Source organism: Saccopteryx leptura, chromosome 9, assembly GCF_036850995.1.
Source record: "Saccopteryx leptura isolate mSacLep1 chromosome 9, mSacLep1_pri_phased_curated, whole genome shotgun sequence".
Lineage (NCBI taxonomy): Eukaryota > Metazoa > Chordata > Mammalia > Chiroptera > Emballonuridae > Saccopteryx > Saccopteryx leptura.
Window position 1 is genome coordinate 34,591,946 of NC_089511.1, and position 24,686 is coordinate 34,616,631.

Below are 24,686 nucleotides of genomic sequence, written 5' to 3' on the forward strand. Positions count from 1 at the left end.
GCCGGGGCCACTCAGTGGGGCTGCTGCTGTGGGCACTGCTGCAGTGCTGCCCACGTGACCCACCGGCAGCTGGGAGGCCGCCTGCCGGCTGTGGGCGCGGGGGCTCTTGTGGGGGTCCTTTGTTCCCGAGGGACAAGCCCTCGCCTGAAAGAATGGTGTTCCCTCGAGCTTGCGCCTGCATCAATATTGTCTTTCATGCACCAGCCCCCCCCCCCCCATCACTGCTGCTGCTCTGTCTGCACCCGGCCTGAGCCCCCAAGATTATTTTCTATCCAGCAGGAGCCTAATGGCCTCAGCATGACCCAGGTCTCTGAGACGCGGGGCTAGGACATGTGTTCAGGGGCAGGTGGCCTCTCTGGTGTAGTTCTGAGAGCAGGAGGTGGGCAGATCGTGGGGACCTGCCCCTGGGGAGTCCCCTGTGCTCAGGTAACCCTGTGGGGAGGTGTGGAAGCAGATTCCAACCATTGGGACCTGACACAGAATCCCACAGAGGCGAGGCGGGCTCTGGGGCGGGGCCACAGCCTGGGGGTGGGCCCGGCTCCCATGTTCCTGTCCTGTTGTGTTCTTGGATGTTCTGTGATTGTGACTCCCAAGGACCCCTCCCCAAGTGACTCCCCAGCTTTCCCAGGTGTCTGTCTAGAGTTTTGGAAGTTAATTTGCTCCGCCCTGTGTGACCTGTTGCCCCTGCCAGCTCCGAGGCTATTGGCTTTGATTTACTTCCCTGCGAGGGAGGAGGGATTAGGCTGGGCAGGTGGCCCTGAACAGACAGGAAATGTTCATGAAAAACTTATTTATGGCTCCTGTCTCCCGCCCAGGACAGAGCTGGGCGTTTATTGATCGGGCGTGCGGGGCAGGGCGAGGATCAGCCTCCTCGCCGACACTTGGATGGGATTGGAAAGGCTGGGAGCTCTTGAGAAGGTGGCAAGTTCTCCTCCGTGGTGTTTGATGTCAGCCTGGTGGGCAGCAGCTCCTTGGCCAGCCTGGCCTGACCCTGGCTCCCAGCGGGGAAGGGCTTTCCTGGCGGTGGCGGTTGGATCTGCAGTTTTGTACATTTAGTCTCTCCGGACAGGGTCTGCCTGGTGGGGGACCACATTGGGGTCTGGCTGCTGTGTTCTGTCCCTTACTTTTCTATCGCCTGCTGACGTGGCCCATCTTCTTCTGCCTGTCATCTGACTCAGAAGGTTCCCTGAGGTACTTTCTCAGCTAGAGACTGATCTGGAGTCTGTGGGTGGCTTTGGGACTCTGGAGGGCATGGTAAAAACAGAGAAGGGCTTCAGGCCAGCCTGCCTCGGTCAGACACTGCGTCTGCTCTCTCTGAGCCTGTGTCCCATTTCTCTGAAGTGGGGACAGGGAAGTGCCGGCCTCCCCAGCGTTACGCTGGTGGTATGTCAGAAACATGGTAACTGTGAGTCCTGGCCTGCTTGTGTTCATTTTCGTTGTCAGTTGAGCCCTTTTTCTTTCTGCTGACATTATTTGTTTGAGAATGCTGGCCCCGCCCCTTGCCTCAGCCGCCCTCCCTGCCCCCCCACCCCCGCCCAGTAAGGGATGAATTCCCACGCTATCAGGTCCTCCCAGACCTGGCCCGTGGCCCTGGAGAGGTTGTAGGATTGTGCAGGCCGAGACATTGGGCTTCTGGAATCACATAGATGCTGGGCATACCTTGTTCTTTTTTTTTTTTTTTTTTTTTTGTATTTTTCTGAAGTTGGAAACGGGGAGGCAGTCAGACTGACTCCCGCATGTTCCCGACCGGGATCCACCCGGCATGCCCACCAGGGGGTGATGCTCTGCCCATCTGGGGCGTCGCTCTGTTGCAACCAGAGCCATTCTAGCGCCTGAGGCAGAGGCCGTGGAGCCATCCTCAGCACCCGGGCCAACTTTGCTCCAATGGAGCCTTGGCTGTGGGAGGGGAAGAGAGAGACAGAGAGGAAGGAGAGGGGGAGGGGTGGAGAAGCAGATGGGCGCTTCTCCTGTGTGCCCTGGCCGGGAATCGAACCCAGGACTCCTGCACGCCAGGCCGACGCTCTACCACTGAGCCAACCGGCCAGGGCCATACCTTGTTCTTTATAATGGATCCAAGAGGATGGGGGTGTCCCTGGACCCTCGGGGGCACTGGGTGGACCCCAGGTTTGCAGCCTGTTCTCTCTGCAGCTCTGGCTCTGTCTGCTTTGCCCCCCTGTCCTTGGGGCTGCCCGGGCTGCCCCTGCTCCTTGCATGCCACCTGCTGGCCAGACCCCTGAGACCGCGGACCCTGCTCTGGTGCTGGCCTCCTGCTCTCTGGGTGACCTCTGGTTCTTCTCTTCCTGTTTCAGGCATGAGCCATGAGCCCAAGTCCCCTTCACTAGGAATGCTTTCCACCGCGACCAGGACCACCGCCACCGTCAACCCCCTCACCCCCTCGCCGCTCAATGGCGCCCTGGTGCCCAGCGGCAGCCCCGCCACCAGCAGTGCGCTGTCGGCTCAGGCCGCGCCGTCCTCCAGCTTTGCCGCTGCGCTGCGCAAGCTCGCCAAACAGGCAGAGGAGCCCAGAGGTAAGAGCCGCCCGCCAGGCCACGGCCGAGGGAGGGAGCGGAGCCCCCCTGCCTTCCCGCCCGGCCTCGGCTCCTGAGAGGACGAGGGGCGGCTGGGGAGGCGCCTGGTCCCCACCAGCAGAAGCCGGGCTCCAGTCGACTCCTGGTTTCCTGTGCTGGTTCTGTTTGGCAGGGGCAGCGCAATGAGCTGAAGGCCCTCTCGGACTCCTGCCCGGCCAGCGAGCCCACCCAGCCATGGGCACCTCTGCTTGGCTTCTGCTTTCGCTCTGTCCCTGCCTCTGCCCTCTCTTGGCTCTAGGAGCTACCGTGGGGGTCTATGCACCCGGCAGCCCATGGCTAAGGAAGGTGGCCATGCTGGGCCACCAGAGCCCTGAGTGGTATTGGGGGGGGGGTGCTGTGCCCTGACCCTCTCTCCAGAGCCCCTGAGGTGTTCCTGGGGAGACCGTTTCCCAGGTCACCCGATTCCCAGGTCACCCGTTTCCCAGAGAGACCAGTGGCTCTAGGCTCTGAGACCTCCTTCAGATGTGCCAGGGAATGGTTTCTGGAAACTCGAGATCCTGGAACAGGGGTTTCTGGGGCAGCTCAGCCCACCACCGTCTTAACTTTCCAAGGCGGGAATTCCTTGGTGGCATGCACAGAGGTTGGTGTCCCCCAGACTTTCAGAGCCCTAGCTCCTGCTGTCTCCGAGGCAGTGACATGCTGTGTGACATTGGTCAAGTGCTGATCCTCATTGTACCTCAGTCTCTTCATACCATGAGGCTCTCTCTGCCTCTGGCTTCAGGCACTCCTCAGGAAGTCTGTCCAGCTGCCCTTGTTTGTCCTGGTCAGGGGCTGCTGGTTTGACGAGGAGAGAGAGGAGTTTGGGGCCCGAGCTGCCAGGCGATCTGGGTCCGTGTGGGTTCTGGTACAGGCCTCTGGGCTTGCTGCTAGGACGCAGAGGCAACAACATCTGGGGCAGAGAAAGCAGGTACCCTGGGTCCCTCTGCCTGCCATCTGCCTCACCCCGAAGGCCGAGCCTTGGCGTGTTGGTTCCAGGGCCCTTGGGGCACCCAGGAAACACGTGTGCCGGAAGTAGCTATGTCGGTTTTGATGGGCTCGGTGGCCTCAGCTCGTGGTCTGGACGTTTGCCCTCAACGGGGTCTTTTGATTTCAGAATCTCGCTTCTTCCCCAGGCCCTTTCTGCTACCTGGTTTTTGGGCAGAGGAGGAAGTGTGAGAGGAATGAGCTTAGAATTGATGGGCAGGGTGGCATTGGCCCAGGAAGGAGGACCAACCACAGGGGCCTGGTTTCCTGTCCACCTGGTTTCCTGTCAAAGTGGGCTGCTCTGTCCACCCACTTGGGCAGTGTGGCTGTCTGCAGACCTTCCACATCCCTGCACGCAGATGCCCCCTCACCCTCCACGCCTGCCTGGGGGCTCCATGGCCACGTCTGAGCGACAGGCTATAGCGGCCCTGCCAGTGTTAAGATGCCCAGCTGCCTGGGGCCACGGGTCACCACACAGCTGGAGAGCAGATACCCCGAGGAGGTCGCACACTCTCTGCCTGGCCCGCTGGGGCCCAGACAAGACAGCCTAGCCCAGGCAGGCTGCAGAGCCCCGAGGAGCAGTATACCCAGTGGGACCCCGTACTGGAGTCGAGGCTTGGGGGGGTCTCCTCAGAGCCAGCAAGAAGCCATTGGGGCGGAATTTGCCCGGCAGCTCCCCGCTCTGGCTATCCTCTCAGAGGACAGAGAAACAGGGCTGGCGTGACTCTGCAAGCCGGTCTGTCAGCACGTGGGAGGATGCTGGTCCCGCCGGGGCTGAGTCACCCTGAGTGTCAGGGCCCTGTCAAGCAGCTGTGTCCACTCCCGGCCTGCTGGGTTTCCATCCTGGAGGGACACCCTGCCTCTGCGGAGGACATGGCAGTGAAAGGGCACATGGCCCTTTTCGCCTAGGCAGGCGGTGGAGAGGCCTGCAGGTGTGGGCCGTGGGGCCAGCGGGCGCTGCCTCGATGGTCCTTTGTCTCCTCTCCAGTGCTGCCCCAGGCTGGGCCAGAGTCGGGCTTCTCCTCTCCAGTGCTGCCCCGGGCTAGCCCAGAGTCGGGCTTCTCCTCTCCAGTGCCGCCCTGGGCTGGCCCAGAGTCGGGCTTCTCCTCTCCAGTGCTGCCCCAGAGTCGGGCTTCTCCTCTCCAGTGCCGCCCCGGGCTGGCCCAGAGTCGGGCTTCTCCTCTCCAGTGCCGCCCCGGGCTGGCCCAGAGTGGGGCTTCTCCTCTCCAGTGCTGCCCCAGAGTCGGGCTTCTCCTCTCCAGTGCCGCCCCGGGCTGGCCCAGAGTCGGGCTTTTCCTCTCCAGTGCTGCCCCGGGCTGGCCCAGAGTCGGGCTTCTCCTCTGCAGTGCCGCCCCGGGCTGGCCCAGAGTCGGGCTTCTCCTCTGCAGTGCCGCCCTGGGCTGGCCCAAAGTCGGGCTTCTCCTCTCCAGTGCCGCCCCAGGCCCCGGGCTGGCCCAGAGTCGGGCTTCTCCTCTGCAGTGCTGCCCCGGGCTGGCCCAGAGTCGGGCTTCTCCTCTCCAGTGCCGCCCCGGGCTGGCCCAGAGTCGGGCTTCTCCTCTGCAGTGCCGCCCCGGGCTGGCCCAGAGTCGGGCTTCTCCTCTCCAGTGCCGCCCCGGGCTGGCTGGGCTTCTCCTCTGCAGTGCCGCCCCGGGCTGGCCCAGAGTCGGGCTTCTCCTCTCCAGTGCCGTCCCGGGCTGGCCCAGAGTCCGGCTTCTCCTCTCCAGTGCCGCCCCGGGCTGGCCCAGAGTGGGGCTTCTCCTCTCCAGTGCCGCCCCAGGCCCCGGGCTGGCCCAGAGTCGGGCTTCTCCTCTCCAGTGCCGCCCCAGGCCCCGGGCTGGCCCAGAGTCGGGCTTCTCCTCTCCAGTGCCGCCCCAGGCCCTGGGCTGGCCCAGAGTCGGGCTTCTCCTCTGCAGTGCCGCCCCGGGCTGGCCCAGAGTCGGGCTTCTCCTCTCCAGTGCCGCCCCGGGCTGGCCCGGAGTCGGGCTTCTCCTCTCCAGTGCCGCCCCGGGCTGGCCCGGAGTCAGGCTTCTCCTCTCCAGTGCCGCCCCAGGCTGGCCCAGAGTCGGGCTTCTCCTCTGCAGTGCCGCCCCAGGCTGGCCCAGAGTCGGGCTTGAGACGCCAGCCAGCAGGCAGCCAGTGTGCCAGAGGCTGCCGGTCCTTGCTGGCCGGGAACAGAGTGTGCTGCTGCAGGGTCAGGCCCTGTGGCTGCCACCAGGGTGTTCCGTGTGACGCCCTGGGAAGTGTCAGGAGAGGACGGAGCCGACGTGGAAGCCTGGTGTCTGCCGCTGGCTCGCTGACGTCATGCCCCTCGTTTTGCTGAGGCAGCTGAGGTTTGGGAGGACTCGGCGTTTGTGGACCGTGGAGCAGTATTTGGACCCTGGGATGCCCTGGTTCTCGAGTTCTGTGAGTGTGCCTAGGCCTCACCACTCTCTATCTCTCTCTTGAACTTTGCCACAAGCAGAGTCTAAGAATCTGACGTCATGGCAGTGAGCTCAGTCTGTGATTCTCCACCTGGTCAGCCGCAGCCAGGGGCCTTGATGCGAAGAAACAAGAGGCTTAGTTACCGTCCGGTACATTCTCTGGGTCACACCTCGTGCCTGGTCCCCATTTTTCTCACCAAGTCACTCTAGGTCTGACCTTGTCGTTGACATCTGCAGAATTGGCTGGCATCCTGAGTTGGCCCGTTGTGCTGCTGGAGAAGCTGAGGTCAGAGGTCAGGTCATAGCATAGCTCAGGTCACTCAGCTGGTGAAGAGGGACCCTGTGCCCCCTGCTGCTGCTGCCCAGGGTTGCCCCTAGTCCCCACTGCAGTGGTACAGGGAGCATTGGTCTGTGCTTCCCTGGAGGGCGTGGGGGAAGTAGGGCTTCAGCTTCTGGGGGCAGCAGGGTAGAGGGTGGGAGTAGGAGAGGCAGCAGGATCCCGCTGCCCTGCCCTGCCCGACCCGATAGCCACAGGGGTGCTTTTGATGGGCTTGGAAATGGAAGAGGGGGTTAGGCTTAATAATTTTTTTTTCCTTTTTTAGGGTGGGGGACAAATAGGGACAGACAGACAAGAAGGAGAGATGAGAAGCATCAGCTTATAGTTGCGGCACTTTAGTTGTTCGTTGATTGCTTTCTCATACACATCTTGACGGGCCAGGGAGGAGGTGGCTGCAGCTGGGCCAGTGACCCTCTATTGAAGCCGACAGCCTTGGGGTTTCGAACCTGGGTCCTCAGCTTCCCAGGTCGATGCTCTCTCCACTGCACCATTGCCTGGTCAGGCTAGACTTGATGATTTTTAAAGATATAATTCACATGCCATAAAATTCACCCTCCCCCTCGGTTTTTTTCTTTCCTGAAGTGAAAAGTGGGGAGGCAGAGAGAGACAGACTCCTTCATGTGCCCGACCAGGATCCACCCGGCACGCCCACCAGGGGGCAATGCTCTGCCCATCTGGGGCGTCGCTCTGTTGCATCCAGAGCCATTCTAGCGCCTGAGGCAGAGGCCATGGAGCCATCCTCAGCGCCCGGGCCAACTTTGCTCCAATGGGGCCTTGGCTGCTGGAGGCGGGTGAGGGGGGTGAAGAAGCAGATGTGTGCTGCTCTGGATGTTTGGCCTCTGTGGGGTCCCACAGCCTTGTGACCGCCTTCCCATGCTCAGCCTGACGCTTCCAGGCCCCTCCGTGGTGCAGCGTAGCAGTGCAGGCCTTCATTTCTTCTCGTGACTGAACAGCCTTGTGACTGGATGGCACCCACACCTGTTCTGGGCGTGTGAGGAGGCAGCCGCATTGAGGGCTCCTCCTCCTCCACCATGGCAGCGACTGTTTGTTGAGCACTTGCTGTGTACCACTCTTCCTCCTTCTGTTCTCCGTTCATTTTGCTGGTGGACAAAATTAAGCTCTAACTTTCCCACATCATAAGCAGCGGAGGAGAAGCGTGGCAGCTCCAAAGTCTTAGGTCTCAGGACACTGCAGCCTGCTGTGTCTCCCACCAGGGCCGGGCCTGCTGAGTCTCCCACCAGGGCCGGGCCTGCTGTGTCTCCCACCAGGGCCGGGCCTGCTGAGTCTCTCCCACCAGGGCCGGGCCTGCTGAATCTCTCCCACCAGGGCCGGGCCTGCTGTGTCTCCCACCAGGGCAATGGGTGAAGGGCTCTCATACCCCTGGAGGTGTTGTCATTCAGTGTATAGGGACTCAGGTGGCCCAGAACCCCATGGTCGACTCCCAGGAGCCCTGTCCCCACTGACACAGGCCCCCCCTGGGGCCAGAGCAGCTTCTAGACCAGCAGAGAGATAGTGGGAGCGGGGAGGCTGCCCGCAGGCCCCACAGAGAGCTGGGCTGACTTTGGCTTTGTCATCCACAGGCTGCCAGACAAGTGCCTGTCCTTGCCTGAGGTGCATCCGGCTCACCTTTGACCCCCCACTCCACCTCCCAACCCTCCCCCACTGTGGAAGAGTCATGTTATTATTTTGAGCCATGGACCAAGCTGTCCCCTCTGCTTCTTAGCTAATGTCCTTCCTCAAGTGTCACAAGGGTGCAGTTTAAAAGTTTAATTCAGGCCCTGGCTGGTAGGCTCAGCGGTAAGCATTGGCCCTGTGTGTGGATGCCCCAGGTTCGATTCCCGGTCAGGGCACACAGGAGAAGTGCCCATCTACTTCTCCACCCTCCCCCTCTTGCTTCTCTCTTTGTCTGTCTGTCTGTCTCTCTCTCTCTCCACCCCTCTTCCCCCCTCTTGCTCCCTTTCCCCCCTGCAGCCCCCCTCTTCCCCCATCTTCCACCATCTTCACCTCTCTTCCCTTCTCTTCCCCTCCCCCCTATCCTGCAGCCATGGCTCGATTGGAGTTGGCCCCAGGTGCTGAGGAGGGCTCTTTGTCCTCAGCTTCAGGCTCTAAGAAGAACTCTGTTGCTGAGCAACAGAGCAACGCCCCAGATGGGGAGAGCATTGCCCCCTAGGGGGCTTTCTGGGTGGGTCCTGGTCGGCACCTGCAGGAGTCTGTCTCTGCCTCCCCTCTCACTTAATTAAAAAACTTCAATTCAGAGGCAGAAATGTTTGTACCCTGTGCCCTATCATCCGCTCTACCCCAGAGAAAGGCTGGAGAATCAGCCCTCAGTGGGGGATTTTATTTTTTCTGAGGCTCTCAAGTGTGCATTCTTTTCATTGCAGCAACACTGGCCACTCAGCCCCGTGGCCGGTGTGGCCAGGTGTCCCGTTGCACCTGGACCCACCCTGGGGTGGGTGCTCATCGGGCTGACCACTCCTTGGGCATTAGTGGATGCTGGTGGATTCTGGTTCATGTCCTGGCTGTGTGACCCTGGCCGCATGGCCTTACCTCTCTGAGCTTCTGTCTTTTCTCAGGATGAGGATAACATCTTTATCTCATAGATTTTGGTGATTAAGCGAGAACACAGTGGCACCAGACACAGCAGCTGTGCGCTGTGAATGAGGGCCATCAATGCCATCACCTTCTCTCTACCCTGGTCACTGTCACCCCTCCCCCACCTTCCAGCAGCCCAGCCGGGGCTGGAGGGCCCTCCCTGGCGGGAGGGGAGCCTGGGATGGAAACTGCTTTCTGTGAGTGCAGGGGCAGGGGTTCTACTGGACACTGGGCGCTGCGCTGGGGCTTGCGTTCGCTGAATTGGACCTGAGTTTGGGAGGGAGAGAACCCAGCCTTCTGGGCTGAGGTCAGCCACCGGCACCATAGCTGCTCCTGTCTGTACTGACGGTGTGGGCTGCATCCAGGCCCAGGGTGGCCTCTCTCCATCACCAAGTCCCTTGTCCTTACTCCTTGGGAGAAAGGGGGCCCAAGGAGTAACCAAGCCCACAGCACACATTCTGGAAGGGGCCTCGGCTACAGGTTTGAGTCTGACCTCAGTATGCCCAGTGGACCCTGTGTCAGCCACAGGCCAGGGGGCCCCGCTTGCCCTGAAGTGTCATGCAGGCAGTGCTCCTAGCGTCTGTCGTCAGCCGCTGGAGCCTGTCCCTTGTTATCCTGGCCACCAAAACAATGTCTCCCTGGGCCAGGCGGCCGTTCTCAGCTTGGAAGCTGCTGGGTCCACTCCAGCCTTGGCCTGGCCCCCCCTCCCTGCCAGCCCCCCCACCAGAACCTCTTCTGACAGGGGCCGTGCTCACCCCAATAGGTGCCTGAAGCCCCCGTTTGGGCCTTGACGTGAGTCCCAGCCGAGGAGTCCTAAGACCTGCTGTCATCGGTTGTGACCCTTCTGAGCCTCCCCGCCTCTTCCATGGCTTCCAGGACACGTTGGGTATCCCCAGGTCGTCCCGTGGGTGCTGGTTGATCCGCTGAGTGAGGGTGTGAGACAGTTCCTTTCCCTTGGTGGCCACCTGGCCGTGGCTCGGGTCTGACAGCTGCTCACCCTGCCTCGGGAGCCTTCTGAGCCTGCCCCTTCCCCTCTGTGCCCCCCTTACGGAGGGCGAGTCTGGTAGGCTGCACCCCGCCATCCATCCCCAGTGCGGCAGGGCCGGGGGTGCTGCCAGGCGGCGGTTCTCACAAGCTGTGTGGCAATCTGCTCGCCTCCACGCTGCAGCAGGCGCCTCCCGTGGGGCCGCAGTACCCGTCTGCTGAGGGGCAGCGCGGCGGGTCGAACAGCCCGCCACGTCCTCAGCTGCCGGGGAAACACGCTCGAGATATCCAGGGCCTGCGCAGCCCCCACGCTGGGGACCCGTAGGACCAGTCCTAACCGATCCTGTCTCATCCCTCTGCATCCCGCCTGCCTCTTCTAGAGGCCGGTAGTCACACCACAGGGTTCCTTGGACTGTGGAGAGGGGCCCGGGGCTCAGCTGTGCAGGGTGAGGTCTCCTCAGGCACCTGTGACCCAGGGATCATCTTTGTGGCCAGGGCGCGGCACTCGGTGGAGGGAGCAGGGTGGCCTCTGAAACCGTGCGGGCCCGTTCAGACCCACATCCAGTCCTCCCCGCAGAGCGGGTAGGGTGCGTGACATTGCCGCCCTGAGCCCTGTGGGACAGCCCAGCAGCCTCACTCACCAGGTGGCTCTGTACAGAGCGCGGACAACGTTTTTGTTGCCTGTGAGAGAAACGACCAAGCTAGCCGGGGTTTATTTGGATCAGACACCAGGAGGTTGAGGGTGGTGGTGGTGGTGGTGGCGGTGGCGGTGGCGGTGGTGGTGGTGGCAGCTGGACTTGAATTTCTAGCTCTCGTTCAGGTCCAGAGCCCCGAACGCTGGGTCCCCAGCCAGCTTCCTTCCCCGGCGTCTCTTGGCTGCCTGCCTCATCTCGTCACTGGCTTTGCAGGCAGGTCTGGTTACCGTCGGGTCCCGGGAGCTGCCTGGAATCAGTGTCCTGTGCCTGAGTCCCCAGGAGGCTGGGGCGTGTGGTGGTGTGACTCTGCCTACCAGTGTGCCCGTTGTGCAGCCGGCCTGAGAACAAGGGTAGGGCTCTTCTGTTCCGCGGCCACCTGAAATCTGCCTCTTTCGAAGACAGCGACAAAACAAACGAGGGGGGAGAAGATCCCGCCTGGCACTCCCGCCGTGGGTGTGTGTGTGTGTGTCTGTGTGTGTGTCTCTCTCTCTCTCTCTCTCTCTCTCTCTCTCTCTCAGTCAGCGTCAGCCATGCGGCTGGCGGGCTTGGCAAGGCGGCCGCGTCTCCCCGTGGGTGTCTGCAGCCCCATCTGTCTCTGCACAGGTGTGAGCTCCGGCAGGAGCGCCCTCCACGCTTCTCCCTTCTCTGCTGTCTGGAGGCAGCTGGACAAGAGAGGCTGGACCTGGGGGGGGGGAGTGAGGCCCTGGGGAGCGAGGGACGGAGCGCCGTGCGAGATGGGAGGGAAGGCCGGGGAGGCACAATGGAAGTGACCGGAGCGGTGCCCTGGTGGGTGATACCCCGTCCTGGATATTAAGAGCGCGAGGCCAGGGGGCTGTGAGGATACAGCAGTGACTGCCTGTCCCTTCTAAAGCTCCCTCCCCTCCCCTCTCTTCCTCCTCGCCTCTCCCCCACTTCCCTCCCTTCGCTCAGTGTGCCCTTCTTGGCTTCTTGTGCACCCTGACAGCGCAGCATTGCCCCTCAGGCTCAGGAGCCTGCCATCCTTCCCAGCCCTGCCTGCTCATCAACAAGTCATTGGCCCCTGGAAATGCATTTGGTAGTAAAGACCTGCATCTCACTGCTGCTGATTTGGTTTTAGTGACAATCACGTGGGAGTAAGGCAGGCGCAGGAGCGTGCCGGCCATGGGGTGGGGTGGGGTGGGGTGGGGTGGAGAGGAGGAGAAGCTCCCGGCCTGTGGGAGAGACCATGAGGTCTCTCAGCAGGTTCCTCCCGAACTTCAGCCAGGACAAGAGCAGCCTTATGTGTGCCCTGCATCTGGCTGTTTGTGGGCCAGGCCTGCTTAGTCCAAGGGGTTTCCTGCCCTGTTCCCACTGCCCTGTGCTTTCGATGGGGACTTCATCTCCTTGACCCACGCACTTCCATTCCCACCAGGCACAGGCTGGACTTTCGTTCAGGGTCCGCTGTTCCTGTTAACCGTGTGGACCTTTTAGGGAAAGGAAGGAGGCGGGACCAAAAACTGGGACAGTTCAGCTTCTGTCCCACTCGACTGCCTGCTGGCTGGGAGGCTTTTTGCAGGTGCCACAACTCCTCTGGGGCCTCACAGGTGGAGGAGCAGGACTGATCAGGGTCCACATGGTGTGAGTCTGCTGGGCCTGGGTTCCTTCGTCCTGGCTGGAGGTGGGGGTGGCAGAAGGCAGCCTGGAGAGGGGCTTGTGGGAGGCCGTATCTCCCAGTGGGGATGCCTCCCGCACCGGGCCCAGGGCCATGAGAGCCTGATGAGGTTCTCGCTGCACAAGGTCAGCCCAGAGACCAAGTCAGGATGACCTGGGATGGAAAAAAACGCAGACAAAGGAGAGAACATAGCGGTCCGGGTGAGCTCCCGCCCACCTGCCTGTGGCTCTCAGGTCCGAGCCTGCACTGGGGGAGGACTCGGCATGGAAAGGTCCCCGGCTGCCCTGCGAGTGGGGAGCAGCTGCCTCCTGTGGTGCCCCCTCCAGCCCTGCTTGCCTGTCAGGATAATGTCCCAAGGGTCTTCTATTTAGAGAAATGTATCAGATGGTCACTGTCCTCTGCTCTCTCTGTCACTTTCCCAAGCTCGGTGGCCTAACTCCGTGCAGAGTCAGACCCGGGGTGGACAAGGGCTGTTTGGTGTGACCGCAACCAGTCCTTGCCCTCTGCACTCCGCAGTGACGCAGGTGAGGGTGGTCCTGCAGCGACACCGAGACCCTTGTTTAAGGACCTGCAGTGGGTGCTTTGTAATTACTCGTGTGGCTGGTTACGCGCACATCTAGGAGAGCTGACCTGCAGAATTGCAGTTTTATTTTCAGTCCTCACTCCCCTCCCCTTCAGCAACTTTGGGGTCTCAGCTGTTAATTACATGTGCCCAGGCGGCCTCGGGCGCTAATCCTCAGGTCAGACAACAGAGGTGACACCGAGCACTCTGCCTCTTGTCATCTCCAATCCACATGCTTCCGCTGACTCCTGCCGCATGCCTCCAGTTAATTACAGCGATCACGGCCCTTCCGCAGCCGCCGCTGCCTTGAGAACTCGGGCGGCCGCCGCTAATTGGCGGGTGCGTGGTCAGGGATCGAAGGAGCGCTCTGCCTGGCGACTGACAGCCCGGCCCTAAGGGGATTAGGCGCTAATTGTGGATGGCCTCCCAGGTGTGGGCCCACTTGGGCCCCTCCCCACAGACTCCCTCATTCTTAGAGAAGAGGCTAATCCAGACACAGTAATGCAGGGTGGTGTGGAGGGGGGGGGGGCAGGGCAGTCACACAGTCCCCTGGGCAGTCGGGTGCTCCTGCTCCTAAGGGGAGGTGTCGGCTTTCCCCCTCCGTGAGGCTCAGGATGGGGCTCAGGGTGTCTGTCCCCATCTTTCCCAAGCCCCCCAGGACCAGAGCCTACCTGGCCTTCCGCTCCAACCAGGCCTCCGGCAGCTGCAGCCTCTGCCTGGATCAGTGGGGTGGGCTCTTGGTGGATTTTTTTGTTGTTGTTTAAGATTTTATTTATTGATTTTATGGAGAGGAGGTGGGATCAGAAGTTTCAACTCATAGTTGTTTCACTTTAGTTGTTCATTGATTGCTCGTCATACATGCCTGGACTAGGCAAGCTCAGGGCCTCGAACCGGCAACCTCAGAGATCCAGGTCAGCGCTCGATCCCCTGTGCCACCACAGGCCAGGCTGGGTTTGTTTTCTTTCTTTACTTTTTTTGCCTCCAGAGCATGAATACCCACCCTCCCTCCACTCACAGGCAGAGTTTAGACAGGGCCTCCCAGGGTGTGAGCTGGGCACACAGTAGGTCCTTTGGGCAACCAAGCACCTAAGTGACATGGGCTTTACAAGCAGTGGTCACGTCAGCACCACTCACAGTAACCACAGGGTAACACACCCAATCATTGATGGTGATGATGGATAAACAAAACAAGGTCCCTTTAGACAGTGAAGTATTGTTTAGCCATGACAAGAAGTATATTCCTGACACGCCACAACACGGATGAACTGTAACAACGTCATGCTGAGTGAAAGAAGGTGGTCACAGGCCCTGGCCTGTTGGCTCAGTGGTAGAGCGTCGGCCTGGCGTGCAGGAGTCCCGGGTTCGATTCCCGGCCAGGGCACACAGGAGAAGCACCCATCTGCTTCTCCACCCTTCCCCCTCTCCTTCCTCTCTGTCTCTCTCTTCCCCTCCCGCAGCCAAGGCTCCATTGGAGCAAAGTTGGCCCGGGCACTGGGGATGGCTCTATGGCCTCTGCCTCAGGCTCTAGAATGGCTCTGGTTGCAACAGAGCGATGCCCCAGATGAGCAGAGCATCACCCCCTAGTGGGCGTGCCGTGTGGATCCCGGTTGGGCGCATGCGGGAGTCTATCTGACTGCCTCCCTGTTTCCAACTTCAGAAAAATACAAAATAAATAAATAAATTTAAAAAAAAAGAAGGTGGTCACAAGCCCTCGCCGATTGGTTCAGTGGTAGAATGGAGGCCCGGCATGTCCTGGGTTCGATTCCTGGTCAGGGCACACAGAAGAGGCAACCATTTGCTTCTCCCCTCTTCTCCCTCCCGCTCCTCTCCCTCCCCTCCACTCCTTCGCAGGCATGGCTTGATTGGTTTGAGCTTATCGGCCCTGTGCACTCTGCCTCAGGCGCTAAAAATAGCACCATTGCAAGCATGGCCCCAGAAGTCTGCCCCAAATGGGGGTTGCCAGGTGGATCCCGGTCGAGGTGCATGTAGGAGTCTATCTTTCCTCCTCTCAATTAAAAAAAAAGTAAGAAGTCAGTCACAGAAGGCTGTGTATTGTGTGATTCCATGACATCTCTAGAATAGGTAAATCCATGGAGACAGCAGATTGGTGATTGCTAGGGGCTTGGGGGAGGGGAGAGGTGTTCATGGGTACAGGGTTTCTTTTTGGGGTGGAGAGAACATTCTAGAATTGATTGTGGTGATGATTGCACAGTTGTGAATGAATCACAAACTCAATAGAGGTTAGATAGCGGTTAGTTTTGTGATGTGGGAATCACATCTTAATAAAGATGACGCAAACCAAAAAAAGAGCTTGGTAGAGATTCCATGGAAATTTCTCTTTTAAAGAGAAAGATCCCTGCCTAGTATTTTTTTTCCTTCAAAAATAAAATGGGCTTGACCAGGTGGTAGTGCAGTGGATAGAGCGTCGGACTGGACGCGGAGGACCCAGGTTCGAGACCCCGAGGTCGCCAGCTTGAGCGCGGGCTCATCTGGTTTGAGCAAAGCCCCCCAGCTTGGACCCAAGGTCGCTGGCTCGAGCAAGGGGTTACTCAGTCTGGCCCGCGGTCAAGGCACATATGAGAAAGCAATCAATGAACAACTAAGGTGTCGCAACGAAAAACTAATGATTGATGCTTCTCATCTCTCTCCATTTCTGTCTGTCCCTATCTATCCCTCTCTCTGTCTCTGTAAAAACAACCAAATAAATGAAATTAAAAAAATTTAAGATGGGCTTTTTTTTTTTTTAAAACTATTTGAATTTATTTACTCATTTTAGAGAGGAGAGGGAGAGACAGAGAGAGAGAAGGGGGGGGAGGAGCAGGAAGCATCAACTCCCATATGTGCCTTGACCAGGCAAGCCCAGGGTTACGAACTGGCGACCTCAGCATTTCCAGGTCGACGCTTTATCCACTGCGCCACCACAGGTCAGGCCCTAAGATGGGCTTTTTATCAAAATCTAAAAACCTACAGAAGAGTATACAGACCATAAGCGCCCAGCAGGCCGACTTTGCAGAGTGAACCCACAGATCCCGAAACACAGTGAGTGAGGCCCGCCATCTGTCCGCTCCCCCAGCAGGTACGACTGTCTGGATTCCAGCCCTGTCGCTGCATTTTTGTCTGGATTCACATGGTGGTGTCGGTGTGACTCACCAGGTGCCCGAGGCTGTGGCCGCTTCCTGTCCCACCTTGCCTGCGCGCTCCATTTTGGATTGGAGGACACACGCAAGCCGTGTCCTTTTAGCTGCTGGCGGGCCTCAGGGTAGTTTCAGGTCGTGACTGTGGTGGACACCAGGCCAGTTCGGGTACAGACCCAGGAGCGGGACACCCAGCCAGGCCCTGGACAGAGAGCAGAGCCTGGGCAGATGCAGGCAGTTTCCCGAAGTTGCACAGAACTGGGTCAGGGCCTGGATGTCATGCCCTCCCCAGCTTACTGCCAGGATTTCCCTCCATCTGTTTAGCAGAGTGAGCGGCAGGCCGCTGGGTCAGTCCCAGCCAGCCCCGTTTTCACAGTGGTCGCGAAACTGACTCCCGGTTGGATCTCGCTGATGTGAGTGGCTCCAGCCTGTTGCAGAACCTTGAAGGCACCTCCCCCTTCGGGAAGCAAGGGCGCTCACGCCCTCCCCTGGTGGCTGTCCCCCAGCGGTCATGGCATCTGACCAGGAGTCTGGGAGCTTGCCCCCACAGGTGGGCAGCAGAGCTGGGATCCAGACCCGGTGCTTGGTCCCGAGGGTTGGCCCAGCCAGCTGAGGGCTGCAGAATCTTAGGGTGTGGGCTGTGGTTGGCTGGCCCATCTGGAGAATCAGAACAGCGCCTCCCATTCGACTCCTCACTGTCCACCTGGCCGGGCACTGGGAGCTGAGAGGGAGGGGGTGCCTGGCCTAGGCATTGTTCCCAGGCTTGCTGAGCAGAAAGTGCTGCTGGGGTTCTTGGGGCTCAGCCTGTGGGTTGCATCGGGGCTCATCTGCCTGGACTGGGAGCCGCCCTGTAGGGCTGCCCAGTACAGTTCTGCAGGCTGTGCACAATCCCAGGGAGCCCCGCGGAAGAGGCCGGGCTGGGGGCATTGCTCAGAGCCGTCTCCGTCTGTGGGGCCTCGGTGTCGGGGCTCCGGGTCAGAAAGCGAGGCGTGTGCCACAGAGCGCCTTCCCCTCAGCGATGCCTTGGCAGCTGAGCTCGTCTCAGGGCGCCCCTGAGCCATAGGCCGCCCCGTGGACAAAGGTTGTGTTTGGTGATACGAGAGTGGCCGCTTGAGGTGGCGTGGAGACAAGATGAGTGTCCCTGGGACTGACACCGGTTCTGAACAAAATTTAGGGGGATGACTTGAAGCTGGTGGAATTCTTCTGGAAGGGGAGGTTCTTACTGACGCGTTTCCCCCGCCACCCCCACCTTCCCTGGGCTGCACGTGCCCCAAGTGGGGATCTTAGAGATAGAAGGCGCCCAGTTGTACCCTGTTGGTGGGGCCAGCATTGGCCCCTTGAGTCCAGGCGCGAGATGGGGCATCTCCAGGTCTCTCATTGTGACTCTCAGCAGCAGCCTCCATGCCAGATCTGCCCGTACACCCCGAGTCCGTACGGGAAGCGTTCAGGAGCCAGCGGTGCACCCCTGGCTGGCAGAGGGCACAGCTGCCCGAGCTTGTGCGTCCCCCGGGGCTGTGCATTTGGGTGGCCTAGATGCACAGGGCCAGCGTTGAGGCAGTGATATGCCCTCAACTGCCTGGTGTCTGGCTCTAGTTGATTCTTTGCTGTGACGTGATAAAATATAGGGGTCGCCTTATTTCAGTAGCACACAGGGTCCCGGGCGCTATCTATGGTTCTCGGTTGAGATCTGGGTCTGGGTCCCTGTCTACGAGGAGGGCTGGGGAGCCTGAGCCAAACACTGAGCCATTGGAATCCACGGCTGAAGCTGTGTCCTTCTCTTGCAGGGTCTTCACTGAGCAGTGAGTCGTCCCCCGTGTCCTCTCCAGCCACCAACCACAGCTCCCCTGCCAGCACGCCCAAGCGCGTGCCCATGGGCCCCATCATCGTGCCCCCTGGGGGCCACAGCGTCCCTAGCACCCCCCCTGTGGTGACCATCGCCCCTACCAAGACCGTCAATGGCGTCTGGAGGAGCGAGAGCCGGCAGGTGAGTGCCCGGGGGTCATGGTGGACCTGGGTGTGACCACAGGCCACAGGGGTGGGGGAGGTGGTCTTCTATTTGTGGGTGTCATTCACCTCAGGCTGGGCGCTTACACAGCAGAGACCCTCCCAGTTCCGGAGGCTGCAAGTCTCAGGTTAGGTTGTTGCAGGGTTGCTTTCTCCGGAGGCCTCTCCTCAGTCTGTAGACAGCTGTCTCCTCCTCCCTGTGTCGTCACGGACTCTTCCTTCTGTGCGTGGTGTGTCCTAATCTCCTCTTAAGCACCTCTTTTTAAAGGCTCTGTCTCCAAAAAACAGTTACATTCTGAGGTCCTGGGGATTGGGGCTTCAACATGAATGGGGGGGGCATGATATATAATTCAGCCCATCCCCCCCTTAAAGTGCTTAAGATGGCATTTCTGTGTCATAAGCACTTAATAAACAATAGCTATTGTTATTTACCAATTGCTCAAACAAGGAACTGAAGTGGGAAAAGGCCAGAAAACGTTTTCGCATGTCACGTTTTTGTGTGTCTGTCCTGTTGATGCCCGCCGAGGGGGCCCATCGTAACACTTGGGGTTCCCCGTGTGTGGCCGCTGCTAGGTGACTGCTTGTGCAGAGGAGCCGCTCCTTTGCACCTGCCCAGGGCCGCCCCCGCCCCCCACTCCCAGCCCGAGGAGACCTTTCTAATTAAGAACATTGTTGCTGTGCTTCACTCCTGGATTTTTCTGCCAAGTTCCCCGAGGGATGGCACCACTTGGAGATACTAATTAAACCACAAAGAAAGTGGAGGGGGGGACCTCTCGTCTCCTCCCACCCCAGCTCTGCCCTGTTGGGTGGGGTGGGGGCTCAGCGTCATCACTCAGGGTCTATCTGCTGCCCCTTGGGGGGGGGTGTCCATCAGGCAGGTCCTGACTTAGGGTGAGTCCCCAAGGAACTCAGTGGGGACCCCTGGAAACAGTTGCGACCTCGGACCCCCTGGGTGTGGCCCTAACTGGACGGCAACCCTGCGTTGAAGGTGACAAACCCTCCCGGATTGTCACCTGGCTGGGGCCCCTGTGCTTGCCTAGAAGCTGCTGCCTTGGCATCGTGTGCTCTTCTCGGTGTGCGGCCCGGGAAGGCCCGGAAAGGCCCGGCCAGTGGATCGGCCAGACGGGTTGGGGGCGGCCAGGGCCACCCTCTGGCCCTGGTTCGGGGGAGGACAGGATGTCTTTCCCTGCGTCCCCTGCCTCCAGAGGGGCCCACTGCCCCTCACTGTCAGCCCTCCCCCCCATGGTCAGCCTTGACCTCGGGGGGCCCAGCCACCTGATTCAAGAGCTGCAGCTCCTTGCCTCCCTCCTGACTCACTTGTATCCCTAGCTGGGGGCAGTTGTCACAGCCTGAGTCACCTCCTTTGCTCGTACCCAAGGGGCTTCTTCCCTCTCTGCCTGGACCCAGGATGCCTTGTAAACAGCCCTCCTGCCGCAGGCCTCCTGGCTCCTCCGTGCCTCGCTCAGAAGCTCAGAAACGAACCCCAGAGAGGGCCGGCCATAGACTGGCTCCAGCCACTGGCGGTGCATGAAACACTGAGGCCACCAGGGAGGGCGGAGGGCCGAGGGCGGAGGCAGGGAGGGAGCGGGATTAGCAGTGATGTATGGCTCAGCCGCTCAGCACAAAGGCTCAGTGGAGAATTTAATCCTTCTGGGGAGGGGAGCCCAGGGAGAGACATGGGCAGGAGAGGGGAGTTGCTTCCTAAAGCGGTAGTTCAGGGGTCATGGTGGGGGGCCCTCCTGCAGGACGGGGAATTGGGGGGCTCTGGGGCCTATCGCCAGGGTCACCGACATTTCCCAGGTAGTTGGAGTTTCAAAAGGACAGATGAAATGAAAAATAGTCTATTTTAAAGCTAACAGGGCATGTCCTGTCTGTCTGACTGGAAACCTCTCTAATCACCAGAGAATGAAGGATTTTCCTCCCTTCCTGCCTCCCCCTCATTCGTCTTTCTTTCATCCCTGCAGCTGCGCCTGCAGCCGTGCAGCCGCGATGCAGAAATAAAAAGCTGCCCGCAGATGCTCCTCCGTGCGTGCCTGCTGCCGGGGACAGCAGGGGGAGCCCGGCGGCACGTCGGGGTGCCTTGGGGTGGCTGTGGGGTCTGCCGCCTGGGTCCATCCCACTGGGCAGCCCTTGTGCACCCTCCGAGCTGAGATGACCTCATTCCCAGGGGCCTGTCACAAGCTTAGCAAGGCGCCAGCCAGACAGAAGGCAGGTGGGTCCGGCCTGCCGACACCCCTGCCTGCCTGCCGCCTCTACCCCGGCCTCTCCAACTCCTCGTGTGTGTCAGCCAGGCCAGGACAAGGTGCCATCTGGCCCGGCTGCTTTCAGGAGGGCTTTGCCCTGCCGAGGGCAGAAGAGGGTTCTACCCCACGGGGGCCCCAGTGAGGGCCGGGCCCCTGGAGCTGGTTGGTGTAGGGCCGTGGTGGCTCCTCATGATGGATGTTTGTACGTGTGCTGGCCTGACCCTGTGCCCGGCGAGGCGAGGATGTGAGGGAGAGTCGGCCAGCCCCACCCTGGAGGTTCTCCGTCCATCAGCAGTGCAGACGGGAGTGCGGGGAGTGGGGGTAACCTCGTGCTTGGTGGTGCACGGCTGTGTGTGAGCCCCCCTCTTCCCCCCACCCATCTTCACCCCGCTTCCCATCTGTACCTGTGCCCTGTCCTTGCTCTATGAGCTGGCACTGCAATTGGCACGTTTGACAGATAGGGAAACTGAGGCACGGGGCAGTTATATAAGGGAGTCACCTACGGGTGTCCAGGACCAGATAGGAGCCATTTCCCAAGGTGAATTGGGAGCCCCCTGCTGTCTGCATAGGTAGCTGGAGGACCCCAAGGCCAGGCGTGCACCCCAGCACAAAAGCCTTTGGAAAACTGGGAGATGGGAATTCTGGGCTCCTGATTCTGACTCAGGACACTGGTGCATGTGTGTGTCCCATCCTTGACACTGGACATGTGAACACTCCTTCTGGGAAGGGCACGTTGGAGTTTGAACCTACAAGGACCTCGCAGTGACTGGCGGGGGGCTCTGTCAGCACGTGGGAAGGGAACAGATGTTGCTGCTCATTAGAAATTCCAATCAGCGGCCTGTCTCCTTCAATTAATTACTGCTGATGTGTCTTATGGAGGGCTGAGGTGGCACAGCGGCTGCCTGGCCAGGACGTGTTTGGTGAACGTGTCTGACGGATGGATGTGTCCTGTTCTGTGAGCGGCAGCCCTCCTGTCAGTGGCTGGCTCCGCGGTGTGCTGTCGGCCAGGGTGAAGTCGGACGGGCAGCCAGAGCTGGTGGTCCGTCTCTCACTACCCACACGCGGAGCTGGGTGAGCCGGGTGCTCTGCCTCTGATGAAGGCCGTCAGCGGAGCAGGCACAGCAGCAGCTGGAGGACAGGGAGCCAGGCATCTCCTTGGGCTCAGGCCTCGGCTCCAGGGCCTCAGCCCCAGGTCCAGGCATTCCACCCTGTGTGCAGTGGCCATTCCTGGACATGCTCCTCAGCTTGCCAGTTCCATGAGACAGTCACGGGCTCGCTCGTTTTGGGGGATGTTTAGTGTTTTGTGGCACGTGGAAGCACCATGGATTTGGGGTAGTCGGAGTTGGGCTGGTCCCTGGGAGCACCGCCTGCCTGCTCCAAGCTCAGTCTGATCACGTGGTCAGACGTGACATTGTGCAGATCTGGCCAAGGGAAGGCAGGGCTGGCTCGGAACCTCGGGCTCGGGAGTAGGTGGCCACTGCTCAGGATAAGCCTAGAGCGCAGGCCGAGGGGGGCTGTCACAGTGAGGGGGCCTGCCAGGGTGGCCGCTGCTCCCGAATCCAGAGTGAGAGCCTCTGACTGCACTTAGTGCTCTCTGAGCAGCTCCCTTTCAGCCACACGAATGACAGGGACAGTCAGAACTTTCCAGTGGTGTGATTTCTTGGAGCTGGGCACTTTTTATTTTTTTAAATTGATTTCAGGGGGAGGGAGAGAGACAGGAACATTGAACTGCCCCCCCCCCCCCCGCATATGTCCTGATCAGGAATCGAACCAGCAACCTTTGCACTTTGGGACAAAGCTCTGACCACTAAGCAATCTGGCCAGGGCGGGGCTGGACACTTCTGTAGACAAGCTTGGAGAATGTCCCTTGGTGTAGTTGGGGGGCTCTTCCTTCATGCCTTGGGCCAACCCCTTCTCTGAGTCCTTGGGCTCCACCTCCCTGTCCAGGCCCAAGATCACTCACTGTCCAGGAAAGGTGTGGCCACAGGCCACGCCATCTCTACCCCAGTGTGTGTGAAGGTCTGCCCAGGCGGGTCTGACTAGTCGACGTCCCCCTGCGACTCTGGCTGGTGCCAGGGACACCCCAGGGGTTGGCTGGGGGCAGACTGGGGTATGTTGAACCCCTGGGGCAATGCCAGCTCCTTGAGGCTGAGTCATTCTGTGAGCAGCACAGTCAAGGTATCTGTGATGCAGCTGTCAGCACAGTTGTGGCCTTGGCCCCTGGGGATGCCCTTGAGCATCTGGAGATGAGTGGGCGGGCCCCATGTTTCTGTTCCGCCCTGCTGCACAGAGCTGGCTTCTGGGGGTGGGGGAGGGCTATGCTGGGCCTTCAGCATCTAACTCCTCAGCCTTGGGTTCAGAGCTAATGTGATCTTGTGGGAAATCTATGCTGGAAGGGTTTGGGTGTTTGTGTGGGTGGGGAGCCCCTGCTCTCTGCTGTGTCCCCTCACGGGTCCTTGGCTTGGTGAACCCAGTGATTCTAGAGGGAGGCTGTGTCTTTCCCCGTTGTGCCCGGAAGGGAACAGCCCTCAGGTGCGTTTCAGTCCAGACCTGTCCCTTACAGGGACCCCGTTTCCCTTTCTCATGTGGTTCTGCCTCCCGCGGCACATTCCCCAGGTTTGGGTAGAAAACCTTAAGGAAAGGACATTTCTAGAACATGCACTAAACCTGTGGTTTTCCTGTGGGTCTGGAGGAAGAATGCCCCATCCTGTGGGCAGCCCTCCTTTGCCCATGCTGCCCTTCCCCTGACCCACTGCTCTCTGTCACCAGCAGGACACCAGCTCTCGGGGCAGCAGCAGCGGTCGGGAACGCCTCATCGTGGAGCCTCCGCTGCCCCAGGAGAAGGCGGGGGGCCCAGCCATCCCCTCCCACCTGCTCAGCACCCCTTATCCCTTCGGCATCTCCCCCAGCTCAGTCGTGCAAGACTCCCGATTCCCACCGCTCAAGTAAGTCTATAGATCGGGACTGGGGACGGCCACGAGTACTCGGGGTCTGGGTCCCTGGGGCCGAGCCGGCAGCCTGGAGGTTGCACCAGCTGAGGCTAAGGGCCGCCAGATGGTGGCTCAGCCCTCGGCCCGCGGCCCCATCTGTGCCTGCTGTCCGTTTCCATGCTGAGATGATTGCTGGCTCTCCCATTCTGCCTAAACCCTGTCCTGGTTCCTGGGGCGAGGGGTCCCTCCGGGCTGCAGATAGCAAGCATGTGCCTGCTGGTGAGGACAGAGAGGGGTCAAGCAGGCGAGGAGCAGCAGCCGCCCGCCTCTGTGCGCTGGGCCTTCTGCCATCACCGGCATCTCGTTAGTGAGAACCGAAACCTGTCCCCGGAGGCTCGTCCTTCCGAGGGAGGTGATGGCGGGGAGTGTGGGGAGGCTGACCCACTTCCCATCCTGGAGCAGGCGCTCTGCTCACCTCCGATTCTTCGTCCCTGCCTGCAGCCTCCAGCGGCCTGTGCACCATGTGGTGCCCCCCAGCACGGTGACCGAGGACTACCTGAGGAGCTTCCGGCCCTACCACACCACCGAGGACCTTCGCATGTCCTCCCTACCTCCCCTCGGCCTGGACCCAGCCACTGCCGCAGCCTACTATCACCCCAGCTACCTGGCCCCGCACCCCTTCCCCCACCCGGCCTTCAGGTGAGTTGTCCAAGACCTCCCTCCACCGTCCCCACTGAGTCACCAGGGCCATTGCCCCACAGGCCCTCATGCTCAGGTGCTACTCTGCTGATGGCAGAATGGGACCTGGCCAGGAATGTGTTTCTCATGTCTTGGGGGCCAGACTCCCAGTTAGAGCCTGGAGCAGCCCCCCAACCTTCCAGATTAGCCAGTAGGGGTTTGTCCTGGTAGAAGTGGCCCTGTCTGAGCTGCCATTTCCCCACTCTCTCCCTTCGGCACTGGCTCCACTGGAAGCACAGAGCTAGCGATGACCAGAGCACCAGGTGTTAGGTACCTAGGAGGGACTCCTTTGCTGTGTAAGCACCCCAGTGGAAATGTGTGTGGTCACTGCTCTGGGTAGGAGCTTCCTGAATCCGAGCCTGATGGGGCTGCAGTTAAAGTGTGGGCTGCTGGTCCGACCCAGAAAGGTGCTGGCCTGGTTGAGCCTTGGGGTGGCAGGCAGGGCCTTGGACTCCCGAGCTGTTGGCATCAAGGGGCTCTGGGGCTGGCCGTGGATGTGGACTCGACCCGGCCCTTGTGGAGGCTGAAGGACCAGGCCCTGCCTCTTTTCCTTTAACTTGGGTGTTCACTGACTTGTCTCGGCACAGGATGGATGACTCCTACTGCCTGTCCGCCCTGCGGTCCCCCTTCTACCCTATCCCCACCCCCGGCTCCCTGCCTCCGCTGCACCCGTCGGCCATGCATCTTCACCTCTCCGGGGTCCGCTATCCCCCCGAGCTGTCCCACTCGTCCCTGGCGGCGCTGCACTCGGAGCGGATGTCCAGCCTCAGTGCCGAGAGGTAAGTGACGTCCCAGGCTGGCACCCTCTGGTCGCCAGGCCCCCGTGGCAGAGCAGAGGAAAGCCTGGCTGGGGCCTGGCTTGCCCA

The 24,686-nt window shown here is 60.4% G+C and overlaps 1 protein-coding gene across 5 annotated transcripts in view; it reads left to right on the forward strand.

Annotated features, from left to right (window-relative positions):
• The window catches only part of GSE1 (Gse1 coiled-coil protein), a 471,483-nt gene that overhangs the window by 426,621 nt on the left and 20,176 nt on the right, over nt 1–24,686 (forward strand). For 3 of the 5 annotated variants that reach the window (XM_066349514.1, XM_066349513.1, XM_066349510.1), the window contains exons 3-7: nt 2,310–2,528; nt 17,690–17,889; nt 22,922–23,097; nt 23,584–23,781; nt 24,408–24,599. In XM_066349514.1, coding sequence (XP_066205611.1) covers nt 2,310–2,528; nt 17,690–17,889; nt 22,922–23,097; nt 23,584–23,781; nt 24,408–24,599 — 985 coding nt within the window. The remainder of the gene's footprint in view (nt 1–2,309; nt 2,529–17,689; nt 17,890–22,921; nt 23,098–23,583; nt 23,782–24,407; nt 24,600–24,686) is intronic. The other 2 variants (XM_066349511.1, XM_066349515.1) reach the window with 2 other exon arrangements.